The following is a 17091-nucleotide window of genomic DNA, read 5'->3' as shown; positions in this document are numbered from 1 at the left end:
GTTTCTACTTGTTTACTCTATCAAAACCCCTCATTATTTTGAACACCTTTATTAAATCTCCGCATGGTTTTTCTGCTCTAATTGAACAATCCCAGCTTCTCTAGTCTCTCCGCATAATGAAACCCTTTATCCCTGCTGCCATTTTAGCCAATGGCCTCTGCACTCTTTCTTTGACGAACTTTCTAAAGTATGGTTCCCAGAATTGGGCACAATACTCCAGCTGAGGCCGAACGAAACAGTACCAGAGCGTGTACATATTCAGGCAGACGCCAGAATGCGTCAGTGTTTACATGGGTGGGTGAGTCAATATTTACAGGGTTACCAGGGTGCGTGCCCATTCAGGCAAAGCCCGAGTGCGTTGGTAAGTACAGTTTCTATAACAATAAGTCAATGCGAATCTAGAACAAAGGACCAGGAGTGGGCCATTGAGCCGCTCGAGTCTGTTCACCATCCAATAAGATCATGGCTGCTCCACATCTCAACTCCTTTTACCGCCCGTTTGATCCATATAATTTGTTAATAAACACAAAACTATCGATTTCAGTCTCGAAAATGTGAATTTACCCAATACACACATCCATTTGGCGAAGAGTGTTCAAGGTTTCCACTACCCGTTGGGTCAAAAAGTGCCTCCTGATTTCGCTCCTAAATGGAATAATTTGCCCTCTACTTTTGGATACCACCAGAATGGAAAATGTTTTCGGTATCTACCCGATTCAATCCATTTGTGACTTTAAAAACGTCGATTAGATAACTTCTCAGATTTTAAACTAACGGCAATACAAAAAAAGTTTATGCATCCCACAAGTACTGACAAGCACAAAGGAACATCCAGCAAAGAGTGAGAATCACATGAGAATAACGTATAATTACTGACACACAAATAGAAAGATCCAGCAAATACTGACACAAATTTAGAAACAACCTGTAAATATTGACACTCAACCAGTAACATCCTGTACATACTGACACTCGACCAGGAACATCCTGGAAATACTGACACTGACCTAGGAACATCCTGGAAATACTGACACTCAACCAGGAACATCCTGGAAATACTGACACTCACCTCGGAACATTCCATAAATAATGTTACTTAACCAGGAACATCCTGTAAATACTGACACTCACTGAGGAAAATTGTGAAAATAATGATACTCAGCTAGGAATATCCTATAAATAATGACACTCACTCAGGAACATCCTGTAAATACTGACACTCACAAAGGAACATCCTCTAAATACTGACACTCAAACAGGAACATTCTTGAAATACTGACACTAAGCGAGGAACATCCTGTAAATACTGACACTCACAAAGGAACATCCTGTAAATACTGACACTCACCTCGTAACAGGCTGCAAATACTTACATCCTGAAAAAACTGGAACTCACCCAAGAACATCCTCTAAATACTGACATTCACCTCGTAACAATCTATAAATACTGACACTCACCTAGTAACATCCTACAAATACTAACATCATGTAAATGCTGACACTGACCAAAGAACATCGTCTCAATACTGACACTCACCTCGGAACAATCTATCATTACTGACACTCACCGAGTAACATCGTGTAAATACTGACACTCACCGAGGAACATCCTGTAAATAGGGACACTCAAACAGGAACATTCTGTAAATATTGACACTCACCTAGGATCAGCCTGAAAATTATTACACTCATGCAGGAAAATCCTGACAAAAACTGAAACTCACCCAGGAAGATGCTCTAAATACTGACATTCACCGAGGAAGAATCTATCAAGACTGGCGCTCACCGAGTAACATCCTGTAAATACTGACACTCAGCTAGGAACATACTGTAAATACTGACAGTCGAACAGGAAATTCCTGCAAATACTGACACTAAAACAGGAACATCCTGCAAATAATGACACTCACCCAGGAACATCGCCAAAATACTGACACTCACCCAGGAACATTCTTTAAGCACTGACACTCACCCGGGACCCTGCTGTAAATACAGACAGTCAACGAGGAACATTCTGTAAATAATGTGAGTCACCTCGGAATATACTGTATACACTGACATTCAACCAGGAGCCTTCTGTAACTATTGACACTCACCTAGGAATATCCTGAAAATACTGACACTCACTCAGGAATATCCTGTAAATGGTGACATTCACTCAGCAACATCCTATCAATTCTGACACTCACACAAGAATATTCTGTAAATACTGACACTCGCCCAGGAACATCCTATAAATACTGACATTCGCCCAGGAACATTCTCTAAATACTTACACTCACCTGGTAGATCGTGTAAATAAAACATCACGCAGGAACATCCTGTAAATATTGACACTCCAACACGATCATTCCTAAAATACTGACACTAACCGGGGAACATCCTGAATGTATTGACACTCACACAGGAAAATCCTGCAAATACTGACACTCACCCAGGAACATCCTGTAGATAATGACACTCAAACAGGGACATTCTTAAAATACTGACTCTAACCGGGGAACATCCTGGATGAACTGACACTCACCCAGGAAAATCCTGTAAATACTGACACTCAACTAGGAACAGCTTGCAAATACTTACGCTCACTAAGGAACATCCTAAAAAAATTGACACTCACTGAGGAACATCCTGTAAATACTGACACTCACCGAGGAACATCCTGTAAATACTGACACTCACCGAGGAACATCCTCCAAATACTGACACTCACCGATGAACAATCTATAAATACTGACACTCACCGAGGAACATCCTCTAAATACTGACACTCACCGAGGAACAATCTATAAATACTGACACTCACCGAGGAACATCCTCTAAATACTGACACTCACCGAGGAACAATCTATAAATACTGACACTCACCGAGGAACCTCCTCCAAATACTGATACTCACCGATGAACAATCTATAAATACTGACACTCACCGAGGAACATCCTCTAAATACTGACACTCACCGAGGAACATCCTCTAAATACTGACACTCACCGAGGAACATCCTCTAAATACTGACACTCACCGACGAACAATCTATAAATACTGACACTCACCGAGGAACATCCTCTAAATACTGACACTCACCGAGGAACATCCTCTAAATACTGACACTCACCGACGAACAATCTATAAATACTGACACTCACCGAGGAACATCCTCTAAATACTGACACTCACCGAGGAACATCCTCTAAATACTGACACTCACCGAGGAACATCCTCCAAATACTGACACTCACCGAGGAACAATCTATAAATACTGACACTCACCGAGTAACATCCTCTAAATACTGACACTCACCGAGGAACATCCTCTAAATACTGACACTCACCGAGGAACATCCTCTAAATACTGACACTCACCGAGGAACATCCTGTAAATACCAACAATCAAACAGGAACATCCAGTAAATACTGACACTCACTCAGGAGCATCCTATGAATACTGACACTCATGCACGAACTTCCTGTAAACACTGGACTCACAGAGGATTATCCCGTCAATACTGACATTCACTCAGAAACATCATGTAAATACTGACACTCACTCAAGAGCATCCTGTAAATAAGGAAACTCACTCAGGAACGGCCATTAATACTGACAGTCACTCAGGAACTTTCAATAAATACTGACACACAGGAGCATCCTATAAATACTGACAATCACTCACGAACTTCCTCGAAATACTGAACTCACAGAGGAATATCCCGTCAATACTGGCATTTACTCAGAAACATCCTGTAAATACCGATACTCACCAGGTACATCCAGCAAATACTGACACTCACCCAGGAACATCGTGTGAATACTGACAATCACTAAGGAACATCCTGTAAATACAGACTCTCACTCAGGATCAACCTGTAAATATGGGCACTCATTCAGGAATATACTGTAAATACTGACACTGACTCAGGATCATCCAACAAATAATGACTCTGACTCAGGATCATCCTGTAAATACTGACACTCACTCAGAAAAATCCTGTCAATGCTGAGACTCACAGAGGAACTTCCAGTAAATATTGAAGCACAAACAGGAAGATCCTGTAAATAATGGCAATGACCCAGGAATAATCTGTTAATAATGTTCGCCCTCCCCCTCCAGAACATTTTGGAGGGGGAGGGCGAACAGCCAGCTGTCGTGGTGCACATCGGCACCAACGATATAGGTAAAAAAGGGGATGAGGTCCTAAAAGCAGAATATAGGGAGTTAGGAGGTAAATTAAAAAATAGGACCTCAAAGGTAGTAATCTCAGGATTGCTGCCAGTGCCACGTGCTAGTCAGAGTAGAAATAGGAGGATATTTCAAATGAATACGTGGCTAGAGGAATGGTGCAAGGGGGAGGGATTCAAATTCCTGGGACACTGGAAACGGTTCTGGGGGAGGTGGGACCAGTACAAACCGGATGGTCTGCACCTGGGCAGGGCCGGGACCGCTGTCCTAGGAGGAGTGTTTGCTAGTGCTGTTGGGGAGGGTTTAAACTAAAGTGGCAGGGGGTTGGGAACCTGAGCAGGGAGAGAGAGGAAAGCGTAACAGGAAGGGACAGAAGGTATGGAGTAATAGGTAAAGTGTTAAAAAAGGAAAAAGCAGGAACTAAGCGTCACAAAACAGATTTGAAAGTTCTTTATCTGAATGCACGTAGCATTCGTAATAAAATGGATGAGTTAACGGCACAAATAACTACGTATGGGTATGATCTTGTGGCCATTACAGAAACATGGCTGCAGGGTGACAACGACTGGGAATTAAATATGCCAGGGTATTTAACAATCAGGAAGGACAGGCAGGAAGGAAGGGGAGGTGGGGTGGCTATATTAATAAAGGAAGGAATCACTGTAATACAGAGAAATGATATTGGGACAAAGTATCAAGATAATGAAACAGTTTGGGTGGAGATAAGGAATAATAAGCGAAAAAAAACATTAGTGGGCGTAGTATATAGGCCTCCTAATAGTTGCAACTCTGCTGGAAGAAGTATTAATCAGGAGATAGTCGGGGCATGTAATAAGGGAACAGCCATAATTATGGGGGATTTTAATTATCATATTAACTGGACAAATCAAATTGGGCAGAGCAGCCTTGAGGACGAGTTCATTGAGTGCATCAGGGATGGATTTCTTGAGAAGTATGTAACTGATCCTACAAGGGGGCAGGCAACCTTGGACCTGGTCCTGTGTAATGAGTCAGGATTAATTAATAATGTCCTAGTTAAGGATCCCCTTGGAACGAGCGACAACAACATGGTTGAATTCCATATCCAATTAGAGGGTGAGAAGGTTGATTCTCAAACAAGCGTACTGAGCTTGAATAAAGGAGACTATGATGGTATGAGAGCGGAATTGATTAAAGTGGACTGGGAAAATAGATTAAAGGGTAAGACGGTACATGAGCAATGGTGTTCATTTAGGGAGTTATTTTACAACTTTCAAAATAAATATATTCCACTGAGGAAAAAAGGGTGTAAAAGAAATGACAGCCATCCGTGGCTAAGTAAAGAAATCAAGGATAGTATCCGACTAAAAACAAGGATATATAATGTAGCCAAACTTAGTGGGAGGATAGAAGATTGGGGATTCTTCAAAAGACAGCAAAAAGTAACTAAAGGATTGATTAAGAAAGGGAAGTTAGATTATGAAAAGAAATTAGCAAAAAATATAAAAACAGATAGCAAGAGTTTCTATAGTTATATAAAAAGAAAAAGGGTGGCTAAGGCAAACGTAGGTCCCTTAGAGGATGAGACCGGGAAATGAATGGTGGGAAACATGGAGATGGCAAAAATGCTGAACAAATATTTTGTTTCAGTCTTTACAGTAGAGGACACGAAGAATATCCCAACACTGGACAAACAGGGGACTCCCGGGGGGGAGGAGCTAAATACGATTAAAATCACTCAGGAGATGGTACTCAGTAAAATAATGGGACTCAAGGCGAATAAATCCCCTGGACCTGATGGCTTCCATCCTAGGGTCTTGAGGGAAGTGGCAGTAGGGATTGTGGATGCTTTGGTGATAGTTTTCCAAAATTCCCTGGACTCAGGAGAGGTCCCGGCAGATTGGAAAACTGCTAATGTAACACCGTTATTTAAAAAGGGTAGTAGGCAGAAGGCTAGAAATTATAGGCCAGTTAGCTTAACATCTGTGGTGGGTAAAATTTTGGAGTCTATTATTAAGGAGACAGTAACGGAACATTTAGATCAGCATAATTTAATAGCACAAAGTCAGCATGGCTTTATGAAGGGGAAGTCATGTCTGACAAATTTGCTTGAGTTCTTCGAGGATATAACGTATAGGGTGGATAAAGGGGAACCAGTGGACATAGTGTATTTAGACTTCCAGAAGGCATTCGACAAGGTGCCACATAAAAGATTATTACTTAAGATAAAAAATCACGGGATTGGGGGTAATATTCTGGCATGGGTGGAGGATTGGTTATCAAACAGGAAGCAGAGAGTTGGGATAAATGGTTCATTTTCGGACTGGCAACCAGTAACCAGTGGTGTTCCACAGGGGTCGGTGCTGGGTCCCCAACTCTTTACAATCTATATTAACGATTTGGAGGAGGGGACCGAGTGCAACATATCAAAATTTGCAGATGATACAAAGATGGGAGGGAAAGTAGAGAGTGAGGAGGACATAAAAAAACCTGCAAGGGGATATAGACAGGCTGGGTGAGTGGGCGGAGATTTGGCAGATGCAATATAATATTGGAAAATGTGAGGTTATGCACTTTGGCAGGAAAAATCAGAGAGCAAGTTATTTTCTTAATGGCGAGAGACTGGAAAGTACTGCAGTACAAAGGGATCTGGGGGTCCTAGTGCAAGAAAATCAAAAAGTTGGTATGCAGGTGCAGCAGGTGATCAAGAAAGCCAACGGAATGTTGGCTTTTATTGCTAGGGGGATAGAATATAAAAACAAGGAGGTATTGCTGCAGTTATATAAGGTATTGGTGAGACCGCACCTGGAATACTGCATACAGTTTTGGTCTCCATACTTAAGAAAAGCCATACTTCCTCTCGAGGCAGTACAAAAAAGGTTCACTCGGTTAATCCCGGGGATGAGGGGGCGGACATATGAGGAGAGGTTGAGTAGATTGGGACTCTACTCATTGGAGTTCAGAAGAATGAGAGGCGATCTTATTGAAACATATAAGATTGTGAAGGGTCTTGATCGGGTGGATGCAGTAAGGATGTTCCCAAAGATGGGTGAAACTAGAACTAGGGGGCATAATCTTAGAATAAGGGGCTGCTCTTTCAAAACTGAGATGAGGAGAAACTTCTTCACTCAGAGGGTGGTAGGTCTGTGGAATTTGCTGCCCCAGGAAGCTGTGGAAGCTACATCATTAGATAAATTTAAAACAGAAATAGACAGTTTCCTAGAAGTAAAGGGAATTAGGGGTTATGGGGAGCGGGCAGGAAATTGGACATGAAGCTGAGTTCGGATCGGCCAATGCCCTGTGGGTGGGGGAGAGGGCCCAGGGGCTATATGGCCGTGTCCTGCTCCGACTTCTTGTGTTCTTTAGATTTGTGGTTGGGATCAGATCAGCCATGATCTTATTGAATGGCGGAGCAGGCTCGAGGGGCCGATTGGCCTACTCCTGCTCCAATTTATTATGTTCTTATGTTCTTAATACTGACACTCACCCAGGAACATCCTCTAAATACTGGCACTCACTCAGAAAAATCCTGTCAATGCTGAGACTCACAGAGGAACTTCCAGTAAATATTGACACACAATCAGGAAGATCCTGTAAATAATGGCAATGACCCAGGAATAATCAGTAAATACGGACACTCACTCAGGAGCAACCTACAAATAATGACATTCACTCAGAAACTTCCTGTAAATATTGACACTCATTCAGTAACATCCGTTAAATACTGTCACAAATTCAGGAACATCCTGTAACTACTAACAGTCATTCAGAAACAACCTCTAAATGCTGACACTCTACAAGGACTTCCCGTTAATAATGACAATCTCTCAGGAAAACCCTGTTATTACTGACACTCACCCAGGAACAACCTGTAAATGTTGACAATGAGCCTGGAATGATCTGTAAATAATAACACTCACTCAGGGATATCCGGTAAATACTGACAGTCACTTAGGAACATCCTGTAAATATTGACACTCACTCAGGAACATCCTATAAATATGACATTCGCCCAGGAACATCCTATAAATACTGACACTCACCTGGTACATCCTGTGAATAAAACCTCACGCTGGAAGATTATGTAAATACTGACACTCACTCAGGAACATCCTGTAAATCCTGACACTTACTCATGAATATCCTGTCAATACTGACATTCACCTGGTTCATCCTGTAAATACTGATACTCACCCAGGAAGATCCTGTGAATTCTGACACTCACACAGGAACATCCTGTAAATACTGACACTCACTCAGGAACATCCTCTAAATACTGACACTCACTCAGGAGCATCCTGTAAATACAGACACTCAATCAGGAACATCCTGTAAATATTGACACTCACTCAGGAGCATCCTGTAAATACAGACACTCAATCAAGAACGTCCTGTAAACACTGACATTCGCCCAGGGTCATCATCCAAATAAAGACGCTCACCCAGGAACATGCTGTAAAAACAAACATCACGCTGGAAGATCCTGTAAGTACTGGCACTCACACAGGAACATCCTGCAAATATAGAAACTCACCCAGGAAAAAAGCAGCAAATGCTGACACTGACCAAGGAATAATCCGTAAATAATGACACTCAATCAGGAACATCCTGTAAATAATGAAACTGACTCAGGAACATCCTGTAAATAATGAAACTGACTCAGGAACATCCTGTAAATGCTGACACTCACTCAGGAACATCCTGTAAATACTGAGAGTGACCCAGGAATAATCGGTAAATACTGACAGTGACCCAGGAACATCCTGTAAATACCGACATACACTCTGGAACATCCTGTAAATACTGACACTCACTCAGTAACACCTGTAAATACTGACACTCACTCAGTAACACCTGTAAATACTGACACTCACTCAGGAACATCCTGTAAATACTGCTACTCACGCACAAACATTCTGTAAATACCGACATTCATCCAGGAACATCCTGTAAATACTGACTCGCATACAAGTACATTCAGTTAATACTGACACTCTCCCGGGAAAAACCTGTAAATTCTGACACTCACCTAGGAACAACCTGTAAATACTGACAATGACACAGGAACATCGTGTAAATACTGACACTCACACAGGAAACTCCATTAAATACCCACACTCACACAGCAACAATCTGTAATATTGACACTTACCCAGGAACATTATCTAAATACTGACACTCACTATGGAACATCCTTTAAAGACCGACATTCACTCAGAAACAGTTTGTAATTACTGACACTTGCCTAATAACATCCTGTAAATACTGAGACTCACTCAGGAATATCCTCTAAATACGGAAACCCTCACAGCTACATCCTGTGAATAGTAACACTCCATACGGTAATTCCTGTAATTATTGAGACTCATGCAGGAAAATCCAGTGAATAATATGACTCGCCCAGGGACATGCTTCAATTACTGGCACTCATGCAGGAACATTCTTTAAATACTGACCTTTACGAAAGAACATCCTGTAAATACTGATACTCACTGAGAAACATCCTATAAATCCTGGAACTCGCCTACGAACATCCTACGAATACTGAAACGCAACTCGCAACATGTTGTATACACTGACATACTCCCAGACCCTGTGTATATACTGACATACTCCCTGACCCGGTTTATATAGTGACATAATTCCTGTACTATTTATTAATAACGACATTCTTCGAGGATTCTATGGCGTCTCTGAGACACTCCAAGGTTCAGAGCTTGATTGTAAACATTCCCGGGGACTCCCTGAGAATCCTGTCTCACTGGAAGAACCCCTGTAAATGCTCAACCACTCCCAAACATTCTGTAAATACTGACAACTTCAATTACACTTCCTGTGAATACTGTCACAGTCCCAGGGATTATATATCAATGTTGACATTCTGTCCTGGACCCACTGTAAATACTAACACACCCCAAGGGCCCTCTTAAAGCAACCTCACACTCAGGCTCTCGATCATAGAGCTTAACTCCCAGGGACCCATGTTGCATTAAATCTCACATCCAGAAGACGTGCGTAAACACCTCTCCCATCCTCGAAACCCCATATTTAAATAAAGGCTCAGCAGGAGACCCTGCAATTATATCTTCCATCCCGGAAAACCCCATATAGATCTAGCGACTTACCAGGAGACCCCGTAATTATATCTTTCATCCCGGAAAAACCATATCTATAGCGAGACTTACCAAGAGACCCTCTAATTACAACTTTCATCCAGGAAAACCCCATATAGATACCGAAACATACGGGGAGACCCTTTAATTAAAACTTCCATCCCGAAAAAACCCATATAGAGTTATCGACTCACCAGGAGACTCCGTAATTATATCTTCTATCCCGGAAACCCCATATGGGTATAAATACTTACCAGGAGACCCCGCAATTATATCGCCCTTCCCAGAAACCCCATATCGATATAGAGACTTACCAGGAGACCATGTAATTGCATTTACCATCCCAGAAGATGCATATAAATTATAGAGAATTAGCAGGAGTTCCCGTAATTAAATCTCCCATACAAGAAAACCCATATAGATAAAGGGACATGCCAGTAGATATCGGAATTACATCTCCCATTCTGGAAGCCTACATAGATAGAAAGACTTAGCAGGACACCTCTGCAATGACATCACCCATCCCAGAGACCGCTTAAAGATATAAAGTCCGAATAAGAGTGCCCGTAATTAGAACACCCATCCCAGAAACCCCATATCGATATCAAGACTTATCAAGAGACGCCTGCAATTACATATAATATCCCAGAAACCCCAAATAGATATTCAGAATTAGCAGCAGAACACCGTAATTTTATCTCCCATTCCAGAAACCACATATAGGTGCAGAGACTTACGAGGAGACCCCAAAATTACATCGCCCATCCCGGAAAACCCATATTGACATAGAGACTTCCGTGGAGTCCCCGTAATTATATCTCCCATCACAGAAAACCCTTACAGATATAGGGACAGACCTAGAATTCCTGTAATTATAATTCCCATTCCTGATACCCCATACAAATTTAGAGACACCCAAGGAGACCGAGTTTCCATCCTGGAAACCATATACAGATGTAGACTTACCAGGGGATTCCTTAATTGCATTTCCAATCCTGGAAACACCATATATATATATAATTTCTCAGCAGAAGACCTCCGTAATTATATCTCCCATCGGAGAAACCCGATATAGATATCGAGACTGAAGAGGACAGCCCAGAATTACATCTCCCATCCCGGATAAATAATGTAGCTATGGAGACTTAGAAGGAAAACCCGTAATTATCTTACATCCTGGAAACCGATATAGATATAGAGGTTTACGAGGAGACCCCGTAATGAAATTTTCTATCCCGACAACCCCATATGGATATAGAGACTTAACAGGAGACCCCGTAATGACATCTCGCATCCTGGAAACGCATGTAGATATCGGACTTACAAAGAGACCCCGTACTTTAATCTCGCATCCTGGAAACACATGTAGATATAGAGACTTACCAGGAGACCCCGGAATTACATCTCGCATCCTGGAAACACATGTAGATATAGAGACTTAGCAGGAGACCCCGTAATTACATCTCGCATCCTGGAAACACATTTAGATATAGAGACTTACCAGGAGACCAAGCAATTTCATCTCGCATCATGGAAACACATGTACATATAGAGACTTACCAGGAGACCCCGGAATTACATCTCGCATTCTGGAAACGCATGTCGATATAGAGACTTACCAGGAGACCAAGCAATTTCATCTCGCATCCTGGAAACACATGTAGAAATAGAGACTTACCAGGAGACCCAGTAATTACATCACGTATCCTGGAAACACATGTAGAAAGAGACTTACCAGGAGACGCCGTAATTACATCTCGCATCCTGGAAACAGTTGTTGATATAAAGATTGACCAGGAGACCCCGTAGTTACATCTCCTTCCCAGAGATCCCATATTGATATTGGAACTTACCAGCAAACATCGTAGTTAAACCTTGCGTCCCGAATCCCCCATATACAAATGCACGCTAAGCAGGAGCTCCAGGAGAAGTGAAGATGCGGCAGTAAATTACGAGAACAGTAATACAGTGAAAGGTAGTTTACAAAACTAACAGCTGGATATAGAGGCTTATCAACAATAGCATCATCAGCGGGGAGCAGACAGTAAACGGGAAGAACAGTATTGCAGTGAAACACGTGTTATAGAATTAATAGCTGATATAGGATATAGAGGATTACCAGGGACACCAATAGAAGCGAGGAGGGAATTGTAAATGACAAGAATAATAATACAGTGAAACCTGTTTTCTAGAGTTAATGGGTGAATATAGAGACTAACCAGGAACACTAACTGCAGAAAGGAGGGGATGGTAACTCACAAGAAATGTAATACGGTGAAACGTGGGACATATAAATAATAGCTCGATATTGAACTCACCAGGATCACCAAAATCAGCGAACTTGAAGAAATAAATGAGAGGAATATGCGTACAGTTAATCGTGGATTATAGAATCGATAGTTTGATACAGAGACTTACCAGGCGCAGCAAGAGCAAGGAAGGGGAAGTAAATGAGAAGAACAGTAGTACAGTTAAACATGGTTTAGGGAATTAATAATATAGAATATTACCAGGGACACCTGCAACAGCGAGGATGGGATAGTAAATCTTTTGAATAATCCGAAGTGCCAAATATATCCGAACAGCTAATCTTAGTCTATCATAATTTGCAGAAAGATAATCAATGTCCCAGGAGAAACTCCTGCCCATTGATATAACATTCCAATCTATTGTAACCAGATTATGATCCATTGTTGTAACATTCCAATCTATTGTCTTCAGATTATGGCCCATTCTTGTCACTTTCCAATTTACTGATCTCTGATTCAGACGCTTTCTCCCACTCTCTGCAGAGCCGCTGATCCCTGTTCAGGCCGGAGGTGGTACTTCACCTGACAATATGGGATAACACATTGCAAGGAGCTCCTTATTTATAGCAAAGGGAAACTCTCCAGTGAAACAATTAGGGCCCTTGGAGGCTGACTTGAATAACAGTCACAGAATAAACAGGTTCAGTTTACGCCTTTCAACACAATACATTTTATATCACAACATATATTTATCCAAATATTTCACAGTTGTAAATCTAAAATTCAGCACATTATTTTAATTAATATTTGGAAGAACAGAAACTATGCGACCCGCAATCTGAGAGCATCGGTGTGCAGCGAGAGCAGCTTCAATTACAGATTGTAGATTATTTCTGAACGTGATTTATTAATTAATTTCAGTTAGTCTCTACCCATTTCTATAGGGTTGGGTTTACACTCAGAGATATGAACAGAATCCTTTTACCAGTCAGCCTGAAGACCACACTGACAATATTGGTGGAATCTCTGGATACCCCATCAATATTGGGAAGTCAACGGATTATCTTGCAAATATTGGTACAGTCTCTGGGCCCACCTTTAAGTATCGGTAATTTTTTGAATTGTACTGTATATATTCGCACAGTCTATGGGTCTCCCTGCAAATATTCCTGTAAACTACGATAAAGGCTATGAATAATTCTGAAATTATTGGACCATCTCATGATTTCCCATTATTATTGAAACATCTCTGGATAACCCCCCAAAATATTGGCACCATCTCTGCATCCCTCTCTAAATACTAACACACTGTCTGCATCCCATGTAAATATTTGTCCAGTCTCTCCACGCACAGTGAAGTTCAGTGCAGTCTATGAATCTATTTGTAAATATTGTTTTTTTTCTGGATCGCTTTGCAATCGTTGTAGAGTGTGTGGTTCCCCTGAAATAAGAATTATAGCCTTACCCTCTCATTAATTAATAGCAAGAACTTTGTAGCATTTGCAAATATTGGTAGAGTCTCTAAGTTTTCTCCTTATATATTTGAACACTAACTACATCCATTCTAAATATTGGTGCATTCCATGAGACTATAGGGACTGACAGAAAGTGTAGTCTCCAAGCTACACCGATACAGAAGAATATAAGATATCGGAGCAGCATTAGGCTATACGGCCCCTCGAGCCTGCTCCGCCATTCAATCAGATCATTTTTTTTATTCGTTCACAGGATGTGGGCGTCGCTGGTGAGGCCAGCATTTATTGCCCATCCCTAATTGCCCTTGAGAAGGTGGTGGTGAGCCGCCTTCTTGAACCGCTGCAGTCCGTGTGGTGACGGTTCTCCCACAGTGCTGTTAGGAAGGGAGTTCCAGGATTTTGACCCAGCGATGATGCAGGAACGGCCGATATATTTCCAAGTCATGACTGAACTTCTACCACAACTCCACTCTCCCGCCCGATTCCAATATCCCTTGATTCCATCAGTGACCAAAAATCTATCGACCTCAATTTTGAATGTAATCAGCGACTGAGCATCCACAGCCCGCCGGGAAGAGCATTCCAAAAAAAAATCACATTCCTGTGAGTAAAGAATTATTTCACATCTCAATCCTAAATATCTGACCCCGTATTCTGAGACCACGAACACTTGTTCCAGACTCTCCAGCCTGGGGAAACCACCCCTCAGCATCTACCCTGTCAAGCACGCCATGAATTATGTTTGCGTTTCAATGAGTTCAACTCTCATTCTTCCAAACTCCAGAGAAAAAATGCCCAATCAACACAATTTCTCCTCAAAGGACAACCCTCTCATCCCTGGAATCAATCTAGTGAACCTTCTTTGCACTGCTTCTAAGGCAAGTACATCCTTCCTTAGGTAAGGAGGCCCGAACCGTACACAGTAAATCAGGCGTGCACTAAACACCTATTTAATTGCAGCAAGATGTCCTTACTCTTATACTCCAGCCCCATGCCATTAAGCAGAACATATCATTTGCTTTCCTTATTGCTTGCTGTCCCTGCATTTTAACTTTCTGTGATTCGTGTATAACGACACCCATATCCCTCTGAATAACAATATTTACCAGTCTCTCACATTTTAAAGAACATTCTGCTTTTCTATTCTTCCTGCAAAGTGGATGACTTCACATTTCCCCACATTATACTTCATCTGTTGCCGATTTGCCCAAACACTTAAACTGTCTTTAACCCTTTGCATCCTCTATGTGTCAATCTCACAGCTTACTTTCCCACCTAGCTTTGTACTGTCAGCAAACGTGACTACATTACACTAAGTCGCCTCATCTAAGTCATTAATATAGATTGTAAATAGATGAGGGCCATTGACTGATCCTTGCAGCACCCCACTGGTTAAAACCTGCCAACCCGAAAATGAACTTTTTATTCTTACTCTGTGTTTTATTTCTGTCAACCGATCCTCAAACAATGCTGATATATTACCCCCAACCCCACGAGTCCTTATCTTGTATGACAACCTCTTGTGATGCACCTTATCAAACGCCTTTATAAAATCCAAACATACGACATCCACTGGTTCCCCCTTAACTGCCCTGCTAGATCGACCATCAAAAAACTTTAATAGATTTGTCAAATACGATTTCCCTTTTATAAAACCGTGTTGACTCCACGTAATCACATTATAATTTTCTATGTGTCCTTTCATCACAGCCCAATAATAGATTCTATCATTTTCCCTACCACTGTTGTCACGCTAACTGGCCTGTAGTTCCCTGTATTCTCTTTCCTTCCTTCCTTGAATAGCGGGGTTACACTTGCTGCCTTAGAATCGATGGGGATCGCGGGAAATCTGGAAGATGAAAACAAATGCATCCACTATCTCTGTAGCCATCTCTATTAAAACCCTAGGATGTAAACCATCAGGTCCAGGCGATTTGTTGGCTTTTAGTCGCATTAATTTATCCAGTACCTTTTCTTTACTAATCTTAATTACTTTAAGTTCCTCAATCTCATTTGACCCCTGGTTCACCACTATTTCCCGTACCTTTTGTGCCTTCTACTGTGAAGACAGATACAACATATTTGTTTAACGTCTCTGCCATTTCTTAATTGCCCATTATAATTTCTCCTGTCTCTGCCTCATCTAAAACCCTTCTTTTCTAACCAGTATTGTGTGCGGCATTGCTGTCGTCACAGCAAGAATACCGTTTCTGATGTGTGGTGCAGTGTTCGTACAGTGGTTACACACGTGTTAAAAAAGTTTGTAAGGATAAACTCAACAACTGCAGGCCAATCAGTTCAACCTCGCGAGTGGGGAAACTTTTAGAAACGATAACACGGGACAAAATTAATAGTAATTTGGACAAGTGTGGATTAATTACGGAAAGCCTGCACAGATTTGTTAACAGCAAATCATATTTCACGAACTTGATTGAGTTTTTTGATGGGGTAACAGAGAGGGTCGATGAGGGCAATGCGGTTGATGAGGTATAAATGGACTTTCAAAAGGCGTTTGAAAAATTGCCGCATAATAGGCTTGTCATCAAAGTTCAAGCCCATGGAATAAAGGGACAGTGGTAGCAAGGATACGAAATTGGCTCAGTAATTGGAACAAAGAGTAGTGGTGAACGGTTGTTTTATGGACTGGGAAAGATATATAGTGGTGTTACCCGGGGGTCTGTGGTTGGACCACTGCTGTTTTTGATATATTTTAATGACTTGGACTTGGGTGTGCAGGGCACAACTTCAAAATTTGAGGATGACACAAAACTTGGAAGTGTGTTGAACAGTGAGGAGGATAGTGATAGTGTTCACTCGGACAGAGACAGGCTGGTGGCATGGGCGGACACGCAAAGTGCATCACTTCACACTTATCCGCATTAAATTGCATCTGCCAAGTGACAGCACACCTTACCAGTCTGACTATGTTCTCCTGAAGTCTCCTGCGATTTTCCTCACTATTTACAACATTGTAAAGTTTTGTACCATCCGCAAAATTCGAAATTGTACTCCCCATACCCAAGTCTAGGTCATTTATATATAACAGGAAAAACAATGACCCTTATACTGACCCCTGGGTGATCCCACTGCACACTT

The 17091-nt window shown here is 41.6% G+C and overlaps 1 protein-coding gene across 11 annotated transcripts in view; it reads right to left on the bottom strand.

Moving 5' to 3' along the window:
- The window catches only part of LOC137312967 (probable G-protein coupled receptor 139), a 109833-nt gene that overhangs the window by 2155 nt on the left and 90587 nt on the right, over window positions 1–17091 (bottom strand). Inside the window, exons 9-10 of one of the 11 annotated variants that reach the window (XM_067979335.1) lie at window positions 11832–11919; window positions 11655–11742 (exon numbers count right to left, since the gene is read on the bottom strand). The exons of 9 other annotated variants lie outside the window; for them this stretch is intronic. In XM_067979335.1, the coding sequence (XP_067835436.1) occupies window positions 11655–11682 (28 nt within the window). In that variant the 5' untranslated portion in view covers window positions 11683–11742; window positions 11832–11919. The remainder of the gene's footprint in view (window positions 1–11654; window positions 11743–11831; window positions 11920–17091) is intronic. One more of the 11 variants, XM_067979336.1, reaches the window with a different exon arrangement.

The sequence above is a fragment of the Heptranchias perlo genome, unplaced genomic scaffold, assembly GCF_035084215.1.
Source record: "Heptranchias perlo isolate sHepPer1 unplaced genomic scaffold, sHepPer1.hap1 HAP1_SCAFFOLD_44, whole genome shotgun sequence".
NCBI classification, from domain to species: Eukaryota; Metazoa; Chordata; class Chondrichthyes; order Hexanchiformes; family Hexanchidae; genus Heptranchias; species Heptranchias perlo.
This window is presented reverse-complemented; position numbering and strand designations above follow the sequence as displayed.